This window comes from Scomber japonicus, chromosome 19, assembly GCF_027409825.1.
Source record: "Scomber japonicus isolate fScoJap1 chromosome 19, fScoJap1.pri, whole genome shotgun sequence".
Taxonomy (NCBI): domain Eukaryota; kingdom Metazoa; phylum Chordata; class Actinopteri; order Scombriformes; family Scombridae; genus Scomber; species Scomber japonicus.
Window position 1 is genome coordinate 13,794,689 of NC_070596.1, and position 17,944 is coordinate 13,812,632.

The 17,944-nt window shown below is 39.0% G+C and overlaps 1 protein-coding gene across 1 annotated transcript; it reads right to left on the reverse strand.

Moving 5' to 3' along the window:
- Positions 1-793: 793 nt before the first annotated feature.
- Positions 794-11,913, reverse strand: urm1 (ubiquitin related modifier 1). The gene is made up of 5 exons (XM_053340210.1): positions 11,873-11,913; positions 9,887-9,957; positions 4,171-4,252; positions 2,139-2,187; positions 794-1,540 (listed from the first exon to the last, which is right to left on the reverse strand). Exons 1-5 carry the CDS (start codon positions 11,905-11,907, stop codon positions 1,472-1,474), a joined length of 306 nt encoding a protein of 101 aa, XP_053196185.1. The 5' UTR covers positions 11,908-11,913; the 3' UTR covers positions 794-1,471.
- Positions 11,914-17,944: the final 6,031 nt, after the last annotated feature.

Sequence of the window (17,944 nt, forward strand, 5' to 3'; positions counted from 1 at the left end):
TTTTGTTAGTTAATATTTGGTCCTATGGTTTTACCTGCATGATGCACAGGCAAAAAGAAAGTTATAGTGTCTTTCTCTCTGTTATAAAACACTGTGTGTCGTAGGTCTGTACTGACAGACACAGTGCTACATTTTCTCCTCTATAAACCCCTCGCAGCGTCATTAGCATTTCCTTTCTACCAACCATTATCTGCCGGTTTCCCGTTGCAAATCGGACTCTACAACCGAGAAAAGGTTTTAGGTCGCCCCGGGCACACAGGGGAGGGCAACCCGGAGGCTAGACCCCGACCTCCCGCAGTGGTCCTGTAGCCCCCCCCCCCCCCACCCCCGGCAGCAAATACACACACACATGCTGCACCCCCCCTTATGAATATTCCAGCTGAGCGGGGGTAGGATGTGATATGGATCCTTGCAGACAAAATTAGTTTTATGGTGACGTGTCGAAACAGATCCGACACTTTCTGGTAAATACACATAAACCCTCAATGTATATTTGTAATTTGTGAAACTATAAAATGTATTATTGGGATCGGGGGGGCAGTGGGAATTATAACAATGGCTAAAGTTTGCACATTTATCAGCAGTAGAAACACAAAAAAATATTTATTGAAAAAAAAAATCATAAATGAAAGAAAAGAGCACATGAGAATGATTTACTCTTTAATTTTTTATGCTTTTAATTTAAATATTCCACGACTGTATTTATGACTGAAAATAGTCACATAAAAAGGTAGGGAATACACATTGTTCAAATATTTTGAATTGTTTTTTTATGTACTAAGTGTAATAGCAGAAATGATAATTTTGTAATTATAATGATTATTTTTGCAAACGCTTTTAAAAAACGGCACTCAATTTAGAAAAAGTTTTTAATCTTTTAATAAAAATAAAAGAAACAATTAGAAGAATAAAATAATGAAAAAAATGGGCCATTTAGGAGCATAAAAAAGATAATTATGTTGCTCTAGACATGACAGTTTCTTTATTTTTTTTTAATTTCTGTTCTAGTGAGCTTCACTTTGCACCTCAGGATAAGGTCACACTGTCTTTTACAGCTACGCTGGAAGAGAGGTTACAGGGAGATGAGGGTTCACACCATAACTGTACATTTTTACAGTCACTGCTGTAAATTGACCAGTACAACCAGAGCTTGATATGACTGCCCCTTGGACCTGTGCAGTTTGGGAACTAAACAAAAAAAAAGGATTGGTAGTGGTGGTATTTACGCCAAAGTCAAAATTCCAGTCCCACTTTTTCTACATATTTCCTGGTAACCATCTTTGTATCCCCACTTATTCCTGCACCATCATCAATCACCTCAGTCGTCACAGTGCAGGCTGACAGTCCCACAGCATCCAGTGGGGTGATGTTTTGTTGAGATGTTTAGGGGGAAAAGAGTGAAGAGAGCAGAAGATGTGGAGGCAAGAAGGCTGAGTCTGTGACAGGCATGTCAAAGATAGGTTTGTATTTTCTATCCTCCATGAAGAGTAGAAATAAACACAACGTTGTCTTGGTCTTGTAGTTGATAGTCAAGTTCCCCCTGAGGACAATAACATAAAAAATATTCAACATTTCTCCCATTAAATCAAGAGAAAAAACATCTGTGTTTACCAATACAAATATGTGCATTACTGCTATGTTCCCGTCGGGGTGTGATCAATGACAAACTCTTCATTTCATTTACATCCTGTGATTGAATCAACTGATTCAAATTGAAGCATTCAGACGTGTGTGCATGTAAATATGTGTACAGATATGATACCCTGAGGACAAACTTGTTTTGCAGCTGCTTCCACGTTATATGACATATTAACCGACTGAGAAAATGAACATGAATGTACAAGTTAACACCGTACCCTTCACACTCACACAAACACTCTTCCTCTTCTTAATTTAAACATCCACACAAGCATTTTATGAGGACGTATGCGTGCAAGATGAAGACATAAAGTCTGCAGCATGCATCGAAAGAGCTGCGGATAAAAAATAATGCATGTTTCTACACACACACACACACACACACACACACACACACACACACACACACACACACATACATACTCTCTCCCTCTCTCTCTCTCTCTCTCTCTCTCTCTCTCTCTCTCCATCTGACAGTAAACATGGCTCCCATAGCTCACCATTAGCTCCCAGTCTGCATCATTGATAAGCACCAGAATCCCAGGTCTCCTGTGGGAAAACACACCGTTTTCAGTGGCAGACACATTTTCCAAAGGTAACACAGGCCCCAACACACACACACACACACACACGCATGAAAAAGATGCCTTTACAGATCATCCATTCAAACACACATTTTATATAGATTCAGGAAAAAAGCTATCTCTATCCAAGATTCAGAAATAAAATAGAAAAAATACTTTTCAGTTTGATTAACATTTCAACAATAAGTTAAAGAAATGCTGCTTTTTTAATGTAAGAGAAATAGGAGCATTAAATCTACATTTTGTGTGTGAGATTTATATTTTTTCTTTTTTCTACAAATGTTTAATAATTTCTACATATACATAAAAATATACACATTTAATTTTTACTAATTATTACTAATTGCAGTGTACTTTAACTTCTTGGGGTGGTGGATTGGGACAAAGATAAATTAATGTAGTTTGTTTAAAGAAACATAAGTGATGAATACACCTGAAAATCACTTCATTATTTTGTGTGTGGTTTTTACTGAAATCTTTAGTCAAATAATATATTTCTTAACATTTATTTTAAAAAATGTAGTTGAGAGAAATTTTAAATCAAATCTGGCATTTACATGTTCATAATGTAAATGTAATAATATACATGAATATTAAAAAAAGAACAGTATTACATTTCAGAACATACACAGCATATTCTTATCCAGCAGTGTAAAGTGACTGCACGTGTGTGTTATGTCAATGTTACTGCCCATACTGGATCATAAACAAGGACTCTGAGGTTATTTTCATTACTACTAATGTTATTTACATTTAAACTGTAATTTCTGCAAATATATAGCACTTACCACACACAATTTTCAAACTGTTTTCAGGCAAACAAAGACTGAAACTAACTGATTTTCTTATATGAGACATAAGAGGCTGGTGTGAGAGTACACAGGGTACAGAGTTTGCGGGTAAAAACAAACTGTCACTGAAAATTAATGGGAGCCCAAAAATAAAATACGTACAAGCTTTAAAAAAAAAAAAAAAAAAGCCCACCAACCCCCAAAAGAGGATAATGGGGATGATGGGGGAGGGTAACAGCAGGCACCTATGGGTGGAGTCTTCTTAACAGATGTTTGTGTTTATTATTTTATTTTCTGAAAGCCAAAGAGCAATTTAGGTAATGTTGATGGTGAGATAAGAATACGTTCAAAACAGATAGAGGTCTCATACTGTTCAAATGAGCTTCAATCCACCTTGTAGATGCTCTATGACGTCAATGAGAAAGGGCAGTGTGAGAGGAACCTGGACGTGCAAACATGTGCCTGCACACAGCGTGCATGCATACACACACACACATAGAAAACCGGGCTGTGTTGAGAAACGAACAAAAGAATACAAAAAAGGGCAAGGCTTGTAAACTAATAGCACACAGTGACCTTAGATCTTTTCACGAGATTATGACGAAACACCTTGATGATGGTTTGCTCAAAAAACAGGCTAACATAAAGTACACACAAACACACACACACATCTAATCTATAAGGTTTATAGGTAACCCAGCTTTTTCTTCATTCATTGGTTGGGTGATGCTATAAATAGTCCTGCACAAAGGCAGCTGTAAAAGTCAGCCAGTGCTATAAGGCTGCTATGAGCCCTGGACCCACACACACACACATTTACACATGTACACCCACACACTTGCACACAGGTAATCATCTTACTGAAACCTATAACCTCCAGGCTACAATGTGTTTTTCCCCAGCATTTCAGCAGTTTTAAACTGAAGGAGAAAAGATTCAAAAACCTCCCTAACTCATAGTTTACTTCACTTTCATTTTCACTTTCACATTTTAAACAAACTGAAAGCTGCTCTTACTCGGGAATTTTTAAATGTCACATGTGGCATAGTTTTTTGTACTGTGTATTTGCAATGTGATATACAACATAGCCTTCAAGGTTATATTTTTGCCCACAGATCAAGTGTGTGTCAAGTGCACACACACACACACACACTCACACAGAGTCTCCCTGGACAAAGAGCTCGGGCCGTTCCTTCAGCAGGTTCCGTTGGATCCAGACCAGCAGCTGCTTCATGTCCCCTAGAAAACACACACACACACACACACACACACACACACACACACAGAGGCAGACAACAGAGGTCACAGGTCAGGGGTGAAGGGTCAAGGTGCACGGTTCCAGCCTCCTGGTCGATGTGACGCGACAGAAGCACCAGGCGGGACAAGGCTGTGTATATGTGTGTGTGTGTGTGTCTGTGTGTCTGTGTGCATGTATATGTATGAGTTTATGTGTGTGTGTTGGGTGTGGGGAGGGGGGGACGACGACAGTGCAAAGGGGGGAGGGTTGACTGATGTCAATGGCCAAGAGCGACTTTGTTCACCTTGGCTATAGAGAAATAAAAGTGTGTATGAAATTTAAGGGATGGGAGAAAAAAAAACCCATAGAAAAGCTGCAGCAGCTGTGACAATATTCAACACTCATCTACCATGGATTTGTTTTGAAAAGAAAGAAAAAATTGATCCAGACATTTTCAAAACAGCATCTACACCTTAAGAAAATCTATTATTTTTCTTTTTTCAGCCACATTCAGGTGATATTTCTCAGTTCAGGGTTAATAAAAAAAAGAGCTGCAAAATTCAATTTCAGAATAATAATTTTCTTTGTTAGAGTCAAACACTAAATGCTTCTCGCCTGAGCGTGAATATCAGCGATGCTTGAATTTTCTATGAGTCTGACCTCTTGAACAATCAGATTGACCTTGTCTCAACAATAGGTTGAGCCTCACTCAGACCGACTGACAGCCACAAAGGCAACGACAATGAGAGTTTTTAGGATAAATCCCCACTAAACAGCTAATAATGAATATATTATAGTTGTGGCTATCATTGACATTAAGATTCAAGGTGATGTAAATGCCTTTGAGTGTTTTTTGGGCGTGTGTGTGTGTTAGTGCTTGCTGTGCTTGTTTGTTTATAAATATTTGAAAAGAGTGTGATAAATGGACAAAAACACACAAAAATACATGTGCACGCGACAAAAATCGAATATTTCCCTGTGAATATTTCCTGGTTGTGCGGCGTGGGTGCATGATCACAGCTGTCTGCTTAATGTAGCCCAACGGCTCGTGATGACACTTGAGAGCAGCACTACAATTGCACGCACGCACACACACACACACACACACACACACACACACACACATATACCATCAAAATGAACAGTATCAGCCTCCATGAACAATTTAATCAGGAATGAAAGAGCAGAAGAGATGAGGGATGGAAATGCAAAAGGAGGAATAGAGTAAATAAACAGAGGAGAAGAAGAACAAATACACTTCAGGAGATCAAGAGGAAAGAGAGCAGCAGCAGCAGCAGCAGCAGCGGCAGCGGCAGATGGAGGAGATATGAGGGGTAAGAGCACGACGGTGAGTCATCTCAAGCCAGGTGTAAAGAGAGCGGTGGAGCCATAGCAGGTAGGCGTCGAACCACACACAGGGATTCAAGAGTTCAGCTGTATCAAAGGCAGCACGAATGTCACATTAACACAGTATGCACAGACTGCTATGTTTACATGAAATATATTCAGGAAAAAAAAACAATACATGTTGAAAATCACATGAACAACTACTCATTTGATTCTGAATGTAGGCTTAAATATATTTGGTATTTCTATCTAAAATTACAACACCTCTTCTTTTTGTGGGGTTTAAATCCCAAAAATGGGTCAACGCATTTGACAACAATGTGTTTATTTTTGTTTCATTTTCTGTTAAAGTATCAATTTATTCCTCCATTAAAACAAATGTCAATGACAGTGTTCCCATCCTATACGTGGCATAAACGTGTTTACCAAACATGAAAATATAAACACCCAGATGATCACATTAAATAAAATAGATAGTCAAAAAAACATTCTCAAGGCACCTGCTTCACTGTGGCTATAAGGGTGACAGGCTGTGTGGATGATATGCGATGTTTAAGGTGTGATGTGAGTGAGGGAGTGTGTGTGTGTGTGTGTGTGTGTGTGTGTGTGTGTGTGTGTGTGTGTGTGTGGCCAGTGAAAATGGTGTTCAGGTTAATTGCGGTGGTGTCGGGCAGCTCAGTAGTTTTCTATGGTTCCAGGCCTCCATAAAAAAAAAAAAAAAAAAAGGACAACTACCTCCCCTTGCAACACGCACAGAGTGAGGCAGTGAATATTGACCTGCACCTCTGCGAGGCTAAAAACAGAACTAATCACTACACCAGTCATAACTCCTTTTGTGGTGACTCCTTTCTTTGCTCTCTCTCTCTGTCTTTGACTATTGGTATTTTTCTCCACCATTACCCCCTCATTTGCTCTTTCATCCTCTCACCCATTTACTTTTTCCATTTGTTTACACACACACACACACACACACACACACACCCTTATTCCCTCATAAAACCTGCTCTCCTCCCCTCCTTCTCTATACATTTTTTACCTTGTCTTTTATCTTCCCCACTCCACACACACACACACACACACACACACACACACACACACACACACACACACACACACACACACACACACACACACACACACACACACACACACACACACACACACACACACACACACACACACACGAAAACTATGTTAAAAGTTGCACACAACTCAATACACAGGTCTAATAATTCAAACTTTAATTAATTTAGCTGCTTTTTAAAAAGGAAAACAAGTCATCAGGCCCTTTTCATGGCTTCCTTGTTAAAAGGTTACACAGAGGACTACACATTTAAATCATCTATAGTCTAAACCAAAAAGACTTTGGCTTTTAAATGAACTGTGCTGTGTAAAAAAGATGAGACAGTGGAAGGAAATGAGGAGTTGGAAAGGTAAAAGCGAAGAACAAGGACATGTTGAGACTGAGAGGTGATGAAAGAAAATGAGCGAACAAATGGACAAGAGAGAGGGGAAAATGCGTCACAGGCTCCTAATGCATCTTGGGATGGCTGCGTCGCGTGGGTGGAAAGGAGACATGGAGGGGAGGGAAAAGGCGCCATTTTGACGCAGATTCAAAACCGTTCCCGCTTCTCTTTTGTGCATGCACTTTTCCCCCTTTCTTGTCCTTTTGCTTTTCTGTCTTCGTGTGATTATGACGGTCATGTGAAGGGGGGGGGGGGGGGGGGGGGGCTATCCATCTTTGTGCTGATGTGTGGCGCAAAAACTATGTGATCCATACACCACGGGTTTTGTTGTGTATGAGTGTATATATGAGGGAGAGTGAGAGAGAGAGAGAGACAGAGAGACAGAGAGAGAGAGAGAGAGAGAGAGAGAGAGAGAGAGAGAGAGAGAGAGAGAGAGAGAGAGACGAGAGACACAAGAGAGGGAGAGTGTGGGGGTGGGGTCTTTCAGTCGAGGGTCATCAATCACCGACTGGGGTCAAAGAGAAATACGAAGGATTCAGAACCAATTATATCTGCCTTCACTGCCCCCCCCTCCAACCCCATGTACTCACACATACACACACACACACACACTTGTGTAAGGTGAAATTTGTTCGGAGCAACATTTTCAGGATCAGCAAACCTGCCAGACACACAACCAGCCCAGACTTAAAGATCAAAATACACACAGGCATTCAGGACATTTTTGGTCAAAATTATTTTGTGGCGTCAAAATAATGTGTACTATACGGCAAACATTGGGGTTTGCTATCTATGTCTCACACACACACACATACACACACACACATACACACACACACACACGCACACGCACACGCGCGCACACACACACACACACACACGCACACACACACACACGCACGCGCACACACACGCACGCGCACACGCACACACACACACACACACACACACACACACACATGCACACACACACGCACACACACACACACACACACACACACACAGGTTGGCTGTTGCAGCAAGGTCATATCTTCCTGACATTCCTTGTTCTGGTCAACTTTTGTCTTTTTGTTGTCGTGGTAACATCAGCGCCGTGGTTGAGCACCCTTTGTTTAGTCAAATACCAAAGACACATATTTCTCTCTCGTTGTCTCTCTCCATAAAAAACATTATTTATTATTAAACCATTATTTTAACTTCAAGGAAACTGCCATTCACAGTCAAACTTTTCCTCTACCAAAAATACCTCCTCTTTTTTTTTGTCCTCTCAATGACCCGGGTCCGGAGCTGGATTTAGGAAATAAAATCAAGGTTTCTCCTTGGCTCCAACAAGCAGAGTTAGTGACCTGGATTGGAGGGAGACTGACTCCCTCTGTTAAAATCAAATGAAATCAATTTGGATCCTGACATGAAAAGCTTTTATGAATTGAAAATTAAGTATGCGCTTGTCAAGTCGGACAAAATGATCCTAGTTAAAAAAATTAATGAGAGCTGTTACCCCAACAGCTTTCTTGCAACCCCCAGATGCAAAATAAACTTCCCCTTTACCCTCCATAATTTCATCATTGCTTTATGGAGCAGTATATGTATTTCCATAAAATACTGTTGTACCAGTGTTATAATGACTAAAATGCATTCAGCTGATACAACCACTAAGTACAAATAAGGTCTATCACAAGTCACAAACTGCACGCTCCCTCCTTCAATCCTCATGCTACCATATCATACATATTTCATTTCCAGAGGTCCAATAAAGATGTAAAATGTGTGGCTATTATGATATTTTTGGCATGTATACTTTAAATCACCGACAATCATTTCAAAAACTTTTCTGTAGTAATTACAACACACAAGGTCTTGCCAATTCAAAAGTCTCAGTGACAGGTGTGTATAATAAAGGAATCCTGCAGACTGTCTGTCACTATTGATCAGATCAAATTCAACCCAATGAACAGCCAAAGTGCTGTTAATAAAGTGAGCGCAAGTGACTGATAGAGTGCAGGATTCTTTGGTTTAGGTTTTCATAAAAACACTACAGACAGTAAATGGTGAATGGACTGCATTTGTATATCACATTTCTAGTCTTATGACCACTTTAAGTGCTTTGACACTACAAGCAACGTTTACACACACATTCATGCACTGATGGCAGGCTGCCATACAATGTTGCCTGCTCATCAGGAACAATCAAAACTTTGGACATTTATTCACTGCATATGCATATTTCAACACATTTGTAATTTAATCTTAGAACATTATGACTACATTATACCAAAAGGTCGCAAACCTGATCTGTAAGCATATCATAAATTCTCAAAACCTCATATCTTGTTTTACTTTTGTCAATTTATGATCACACCACATGATAATGCAATTAAAACATGGATATATTTGAAAAGTCTGCAAAAATGGTGTGTTGATGTGCTGGTGGACAGAGCGTGGGTTAATCACATTACATTAACAAGTAGTCCTGATAAACAAGTCAAAACTGGCAGGCAAATAATATTCAAACATGTATGTACATATACCACATAACGCCAGTCTGTGTGATTTGTAAAAAATGGACTAAAGCTTGCAGAAACTTTAGTTCTTAAAAAAAAAAAGAAAAAAAAAGAAAAACACTCATCAAGACCTTTTCTCATCAATGGGTTTCCTGAAATGAAACTATCTGGTATTCTGTCACTACATGTGTATTAATTACACTGTGAACAAAACGTTTACTTTGAAGACAGAAAATCACTGTTTCTTTTTTCCTAAGATGAACCACTGGAATGCATTAAGGCTCCAATTATAACACAGAAACAGGTGACAGGTGATACTCACAAGGTTCGGTTTGGCTTGGAAGAGTGACATGATGTTCCTTCACACCATTAAAAAGCAGCTCTGCTCCTCCTCTGGACAAACAATAAAAACATAAAAGTCAGATACATAAATTGTGTGTTTTTGTGGCATTTATAGTCACTTGTGAGGGATCATAATCAGTCCATCATTAAAACTGGCAGCCCACTATGCCAGTCTAATTAACTTCTTCCACTAAAAACATAACTTCCAGGATTAAGTATATAAAACCTATTTTCCCCCAGATTCCATCATTCTGTGTGTGTGGCAGTTTGTCCAGACACAGAGACAGGTTTTGTGTATTATGTGAACATTAGTGAGGAAGCTGTGGGTCTTGAAAGAAATCATTAAGACATACTAGCAGGAGGTTCAGGCTCACAGTTACTCAGGAGACCAATAGAAGACTACTGCAAGACAACTGCTACACCACACAAGCCAAGTCTCAAGTATTCATAAGCAAGTCAAACTGCAGGTTTGTCAGGTCTCAGAATGTTGACCACTACAATGACACTTACTGACATGGTGTTTGAATATTTTCCATCTGAATCTGTTTTAATTGTGTCAGCTGACCCAAAGTCCTTTCAGTGCTGAGTCCTAATATTATTAAAAATTAAATACTCAAATGGTAGAGCTAACAACAGACAACATGCACTGTCAGATCAACCATCAGAGTATTTTTGCCATATATTTATACTGTATCAGGGGTCTATATTTTATCACTACTTATATAAAGTTATTATGAGCAATGTTGTAAATCACAACAGGGTAGTTGTTGTACTCATATATATATATATATATATATATATATATATATATATATATATATTTATTTTTTTTTAATTTACTAGATCAGCAAAAAAACTGATATGTCTGCCTGGTTATTTTATCCATTCACAAAACTGCAGGTTATTTACAATAAAATGCTGTGTATATTCATACAGTGATATCTGATTACATATACAATGATAGAGGAATTGTCTCTGTTCACCTCCAAGTCTGAGATAATCCCACTTTAAAATTATTTACAGGACTTCCATTTTTAATTTATTTGACTGAAGACCATAATCACAATAATAACAAAACAATAGCACACAGCATAACTAAAGTAGTAAACGTGAAGAACCTTCTCCAAAATGGTACCCAACTTTTAGCTTGTCTGACTGTAATAACACAATTCATTTAAACATATATGGGCAGTTTAAATAATACTTTGGCAAGTAGCTAATTTTCACTATAAATCATTATGCCTGCATTCTTACATTCAAACAAAATATAATACTCGTTCCCCAGACGGTTGTCATTGTTTCTAACCAGCCCTTTATGTCTTTATTATATATTTATGTGACCTCAGCACAGCATGTCATTCAGTAGAGAAGATAGGCATCAGCTGCACTGCCAGTTTATAGCCTATGGTTTGTTTTCCACACAACAGACATTGCGAGAGGTGAATGCGCTTTGTTAAACACAATTTAACACAGCAGTTAGCGCTGAGTATGCATGTTGAGTGACTAAGTATTTCAAGCTGATTTGGGTCAAACTGAAGGCTGCTCATTTCATTCAGCAGCAAGCACCAAGTTTACTGCTGAGAGTCATCAGTTAACACGGTCACTCGTTAAAGCATAACACCGGTCGAGGCTCAGTCTGTCTAAATGTTGGGTAAAAGCGCTGGTTTGGACCTGGGGAAACATTTTATAGCTCTGCACAGAGACAGTAAACATGAATGAAACCATGGAAACAAATTAATTTCACTGATAAGGTAAAAAAAACAACAAAAAAACAACGTTTGTTTACTCCGAAATGTTGAACTGCGCACTGAGACAGTTTCACTGATTCGATATCTCATTTAAGTAAACCAATGTTAACAGTACAAAACTAAGCAGCTACAGCTGTAATGCAGCGTTACTTTCACATAACTACCGGGTCAGGACATGTAAAGAGCCACAATAAACTATCAGTTATAAATTCGCCTACCCAAACTCCAGTTGAATCGCTACGGAAGCTGCCATATTGTCGGCATGTGCAGGAAGTAGTAGTGGCGAGAGCAGGAAGTGACGTACGTAATGATACAGTTTTTTTTCTTTCTTTTTTTCTTTTGTGGTGCGTGTGTGAAGCAAGAGGACATTTGATACTACTAATTTGATAAAAACAAACAAACAAACAAACAAACAACTAATTAAGGATTTATGCATTCATTTTTAATCACATTGTTTTTTTCCTCCCAGACTTTCATTCCATGTTTTTGAACTTGAACTAGTAGCCTTTTTTGCATTTTTGGAATTCTGACTTCTGGATGTCTGTTCTTTAGTTGTGCTTTTGTGAAGGGGTCAGTATTAAAAATAAAAAAAAAAAAAAAAATCTGAAAATCAGCTTTTTGTCCTACATCCCTGTTTTTGAAATGTAGTGAGTTATACAAAAATATAATTTTAAAGACAGAATTGAATTTTTGTTTCTGTTTTGATCGACTACTCTGCTCTTATGGACGTTTTAGACTGGGTTTAAAGAGTACCTGATGTCCTTCAAAGTAAAAACCTGCCTTATGATGGTGCCCAACTTATAACCGGACTATCTTTGTGAAACATTATATTGGAAAGTCATTCATTTATGGCAATGGTTGATGGGGGATCCTGGGACAAAATCTTATCAAATGTGTGTCTGTGGTCTAATTTGTGTCAGTTTAGGATCCTTGATGTGAAAAAGTTTGAGAACCACAGGCTTGTATCTCTCTCTCTCACACTCCACTCTGGATGTGCATGTTGGCATATTTGCATTGTGTATGTCAGTGTGCAGAGGCATGACATGAGTGTGTGAATGCACATCTGTCTCGCTCAGTCTCTCTCTCGCCTTGCATACATCCTCAATCACACGGGTGACACTTCCAGTCCCAGTATACAGGGCAAAGACGATGAGGTGGGGGTGCAGAGGGGTCGGTCAGAGGTTTGAATTGCAAATACGCTGCCTTCTGTTGGCGTCCAAGCCTTAGCAGGCCCTTCCCTTCTTCATTCATGTGTTAATGAGGAGTCAGTGCAGGGGCAGATAGACAGCTCGACCAGGGGCCTTGCGGGGGTGAGGGAAGTGTGAGGCGTGGGTAAGGAGGCAGGCGGGAAAACAAGGGAGTCCCGTGATGGTGCAGGCATCATTGGAAGTTTCGAAAAATAATGAAGACATGATGAGCACCGTTGCAGCCTCTCCTACCAGCTGGGATGAGATGATTCTTAACAAATGAAAACAGTTACTGTGTAAGGTCGGAGGGAGACAAAGAGGCAGAGGATGGGGTATGAGTGCATTAGGATCGTAAATTTCATGGTTATAGAGGAGGTTATCCAGGAATGATCACACTATCACAGGGTCTCAAATACAGTTTATAGACACTTCTATTGTACTCTGATTAATTTCTTGTGCTGTCTTCATCTCATTATGAACTGAACAAAAATACCCTTTATGTTTCTTGAGTGTGAGCAATGTGTTTTACTGGTGTAAATAAAAAAGAAATTTTACAACAGGATGATACTTTAGTATTTAAAAGATAGCGTGAAATGTATTGAATTTAATGGTGTGTTTGTAAAATGATTCAAATGATGCACAAGAGCAACAATTTGAATACACAATATCGTTGTAAAGGATCTGTCCTCATCTTCCAATCCCAGTATCTACATACTATTTAATTTACAAACCCAAAATGTATTCACTGCGTATTGCATTCGCCTAATATATTTTTATTACATTTATTCCGTGAAGGAGTAATTGCTATCTGAACTATAACACAACAGAGCTTGATGCAATGTTTAAATCCCACCCAGAGTGGCCTAAAAACAGATACATTCCCCTGCCTTGCCATCATGTATGTTTAGTTTGTAGTGATTTTTCATATTTCTTTATATAAGGGCATCTCTGCCACAATCAAACATAACTACAACCCTAAATCCAATGAAACCAAGAATCAGCAGAGGCAATTTTGAATATCTTCCTGTAGATGGATGTCAAAAGTCAATGCTAGGCTGCCAGGCACCAGCTATAGAGCAGCCCGGGTCACACATGATCAGATGACAATGACCAACACAATGGATTAGCTATAAAAGGGCTGGGGGAAGAGATTAGGGGTGAATTGATGACGGTTGGTTGGCTGACTGCAGGCTGGCAGGCCTGGGAGATCTTGGGTCTGTTTCAATAAAGGACATAAAGAGCTGAAATTAACATGTTCCATGATACCAAGCAGAGAGAATCCTCTTAGAGATTACATCCATAACATGTTACGCCTATGGAACTGTATGGGAAGGGGAGACAAAGAGCAGAGCGAATGATAATTTTCTGTTGCAGCAGATTATGGGGCATCCTTTTCTGTTCTATTGTGTTCTGGTTTGTTCTGTTTTGTTCTATTCAGTTCTACACCATCGCATTAATAATTCCTTCACTCTCTGTTTTTTGGAGGAAATATTTCACCTGGAATTAACTTGCCCCCCCTCAATATAACCGCTGCCAGGCCGAACTATACTGCCTCCTTCATGAAGGGGGTAAGCAGCACGAGCAACAGCAGTACTCTTGAAACATCTGTGTTGTTGTGGCACACATACACACACACACATGTTGACAAAAATCCATGTTGACACTCAAACACGCAAATGCACTCATACAAGCACACATATGGCTGTACAGACACACACACACACACACACACACACACACACACACACACACACACACACACACACACACACTCCATCTGTCTTTGTCTCCCTCCTGCTGCCATCACCATGGGTCTGTCTGCACAACAATGTGTGATGCTTCGAACACGCATGCTCAGTGCAGGTCATACTGTGCATTTTCAGTGAAACAGAGATAGCCTACCCACTGCTAGATTTGAATGAAAAAAAAAACTCTTATCAGAGTAGCTTAAGAGCTCAGAAGGGTGCATGGTCAAAAACACTAGTGGACTAACAAGGATTTTCTTTCTACCTGAGGAGGAACTGTTTAAACTCAGGAGGTGCTGCACTGCCAGCCACACACTGCACCAGGAACCTGGATGAGCTTGACAGTGGTTGGCTAGATGAGGCACCATGAATACATACTGGTCCCATACAATGATGGGACCAGTTTAGGTGGTAAATGCTGCCCCCTATTGGCATAAAATGTACATTACATTAAAATGGTTCCATCAGGACAATGTTCTTGTACTTGTTCACTTGAACTGTGTGCACAGGGACTACAGCAAGGATATTTATCATCATCTTCACCTTTTTGCCAATAGGAGATATAAAGAGATAAATCCCTTGTGTGTGTACAGAGCTTAAATGTTAAATCTGACAATTATTACCAACAAATCCCATTAAAGGATCAAACCAACAACACTTATTCCACACCTACTAACTTCCCCAGGCTGTTGTGTGGCATGCCACCCTATAAACCCATTTGTTCCTACTGAAGATGTTGTGTTTTAAAATGGGATCACATGTTTATCTTTTAATTGAAAAAAAGCTAAATAATTTCCTAAAACAGCTGGGCACTGTAGCTTTTAGCAAACATCACTCAGACAGAAGTAGAAAGTGGTTTTGTTGGGGACCATTTTCAGCTGCGGATTAGTGATCTTGTGAGTACTGATGTCAGGGAATATATGCAGTGCATGTGGGATCAAGTCAAACTTAATGTACAGTAGCCATGTTCATTTTAAATAAGTAGTCTGTCACAGAGTGTAATAGTGTGTCTCACTGATGTGTTTTTGGGCAACAATGGAAGTCTAAGGAACAAAGGAATAAGCCATATTAGGCTTAAGCTACACAGGCAACACTTAATGGTTGGTCTAAGTCTTTCATGGGATTTGCTACCAGACTTTCCCTTTCAGGTTGAATCTAATTACTTCTGTGAAGTTATGGACCGCATTCTGTTGCATTATACAGTCAGACACTCAAACTTGTTGACACAAGCAATCATTTTATTTGAAAAAAGTGAATTGCTATGTACAGTACGTAAAAAATCATGAGATCAGTCCTAAATCACACCTTTTTGCTTTTCAAGTTCATCTCATACAGCCCTGTTACACACAACAGGAGAATCCACACTCTGTCAGAGCATTCCTGTACAGCATTCAAAAGAGAACTAATAAAAACATATTACATCATCATCATCATCATCATCACCTTTTCCACCATCAGCGTTATCAGATAACAAACCTAAACCAGTAGGCGTCCTCTTGGTCTCAAAACACACATGTATAACAGGAAGCTGTTATGTTGTATTACAATTAATGATTCCGTTGTTTTTTCCCCCTTTTTTGTTGTTTGCTGAATAAAGATCGCCCCCTGTTGGACCACATGGGGAACTGGCACATGGGTCTCCACTTAATGAATTCTGATCTGTACAGCTTATCCCATGTAGGGTTCAGACTTGAAAACGGGACGATAAAACACAAGCATTCATTTAAGGATCTCAGATATGCAACTCTAGGGTAGAAGGATATCTTTAGACTTATTTCTGTTTGGTTGATATGTGATATGACTTTCATTCATATATAGATGATCAGTTTGGTTAAGAGAGGATTAGGAAGAACAAAGGGTAGGCATTTGTTTTAAAAGTAGCTAATGCAGAAAACTGACCGAAGGTTTTGTAAAACATTCTGAATGGGTTGCTCAGGGGTGTCAGCCCTTGGTTGAAATGATTGCATAGCTCTGAGAGTTGGCTCCTGCGCTCTCAGGGCCAAATCCTGTAAATACAGCAAAGATTTAACACTGAACAGACAACCAAAATGTAATCCCAAATGCAGTAAAAAAAATCTATCACAATCTTTTTTATCTCTATTATTGAAACAAAAATGCAAAGCATAGAATTAAAAGACATTCTTTGTTGCAGAGTTGTGGTTTAGATTCAGTTTAGGAGACTTCATTCTGATTTTCGAACAGAAAAAAAAGAAAGATGACAAATGAATTTATCAGTTTATCCACAGAAATGAAAGATTAATACTTCACATCTATGTCTTTCTCAAATTTGACACATCTTCATATTAGTAAGTAATATTTCCCAGTTGTTGTTACATAAAATCAACAATTTTGATTTGTTTTGTTTTAGCAGGATAGTCTCTTGAGTTCAGGATTGGCATCTAATGTCATGCATCAATATCACTAAATGTCTGCACCTTTACTTCTTGTGTCCCTTTTGCAGAGAAAACATTTAAGTTTGCTGAAGCTGACAGTCATACCAAAGCATACTCAGAAATGTTGATACACTTAAGTGAAACATTGCTTTAACTTTATTTAAAAGAAACTACATCCCATTTTTTCAGTTTAATGTAACACTGTCATTAACGACATTTTGTGCACAAGACACACAATATCAAATGTATTAGTGGAACATAGCTACAACAGAGGGTTGCTTAACGTTTTTAACAACTCACAAAACCCTCTGATTGAAGCTGCATTACTTCAGCAAATGTTTCATTTCTGATACATTTATTAATGCATGCCTGATACATTTTTAATGGGATTCAATGGAACTGCTTGAAACATATTTAATGAGGTTTTATGAACACGGTCCCTTCAGAATGAGCACTGACAGATTCTTGTTAGTTTGGTGAAGCAACATCCATAATGTTTTGATATCTTTTGATCATGACAAATAAATAAGACAAAAAAAACCTGCCATGAACCATTAACGACATACAAAAAAGAAGGAATGTAAACATACATATACACACATACACACACACACACACACAGACGCTCACTCATACAGACAAAACATTGAAATATGAGCTGAGTAAGTTATTGTTGTCATTTCTGCTACAGTGTGTGACAGCAGTAGCTTGAAACAAGAGTCTGTGATTTATTGGAGCAAAGCCAAACTCTGCAGCTTTGTTTGACCCTCTGGGCACACCGTACACATGTTACTGGTTGTACCAAGCAGAGGAACTGGTCATCCATATCTCCAGCCTCTTTTCCCACTTCTTCTCTCTGTTGCCATTTAAATATTTTAGCACTAAGTGAGGAAGTCCACAGGGAGGAACAGAAGGAACTCTGTGCCTTATTTGGAGTCCACAGTGAGTGCAACAATTGCTCTAAG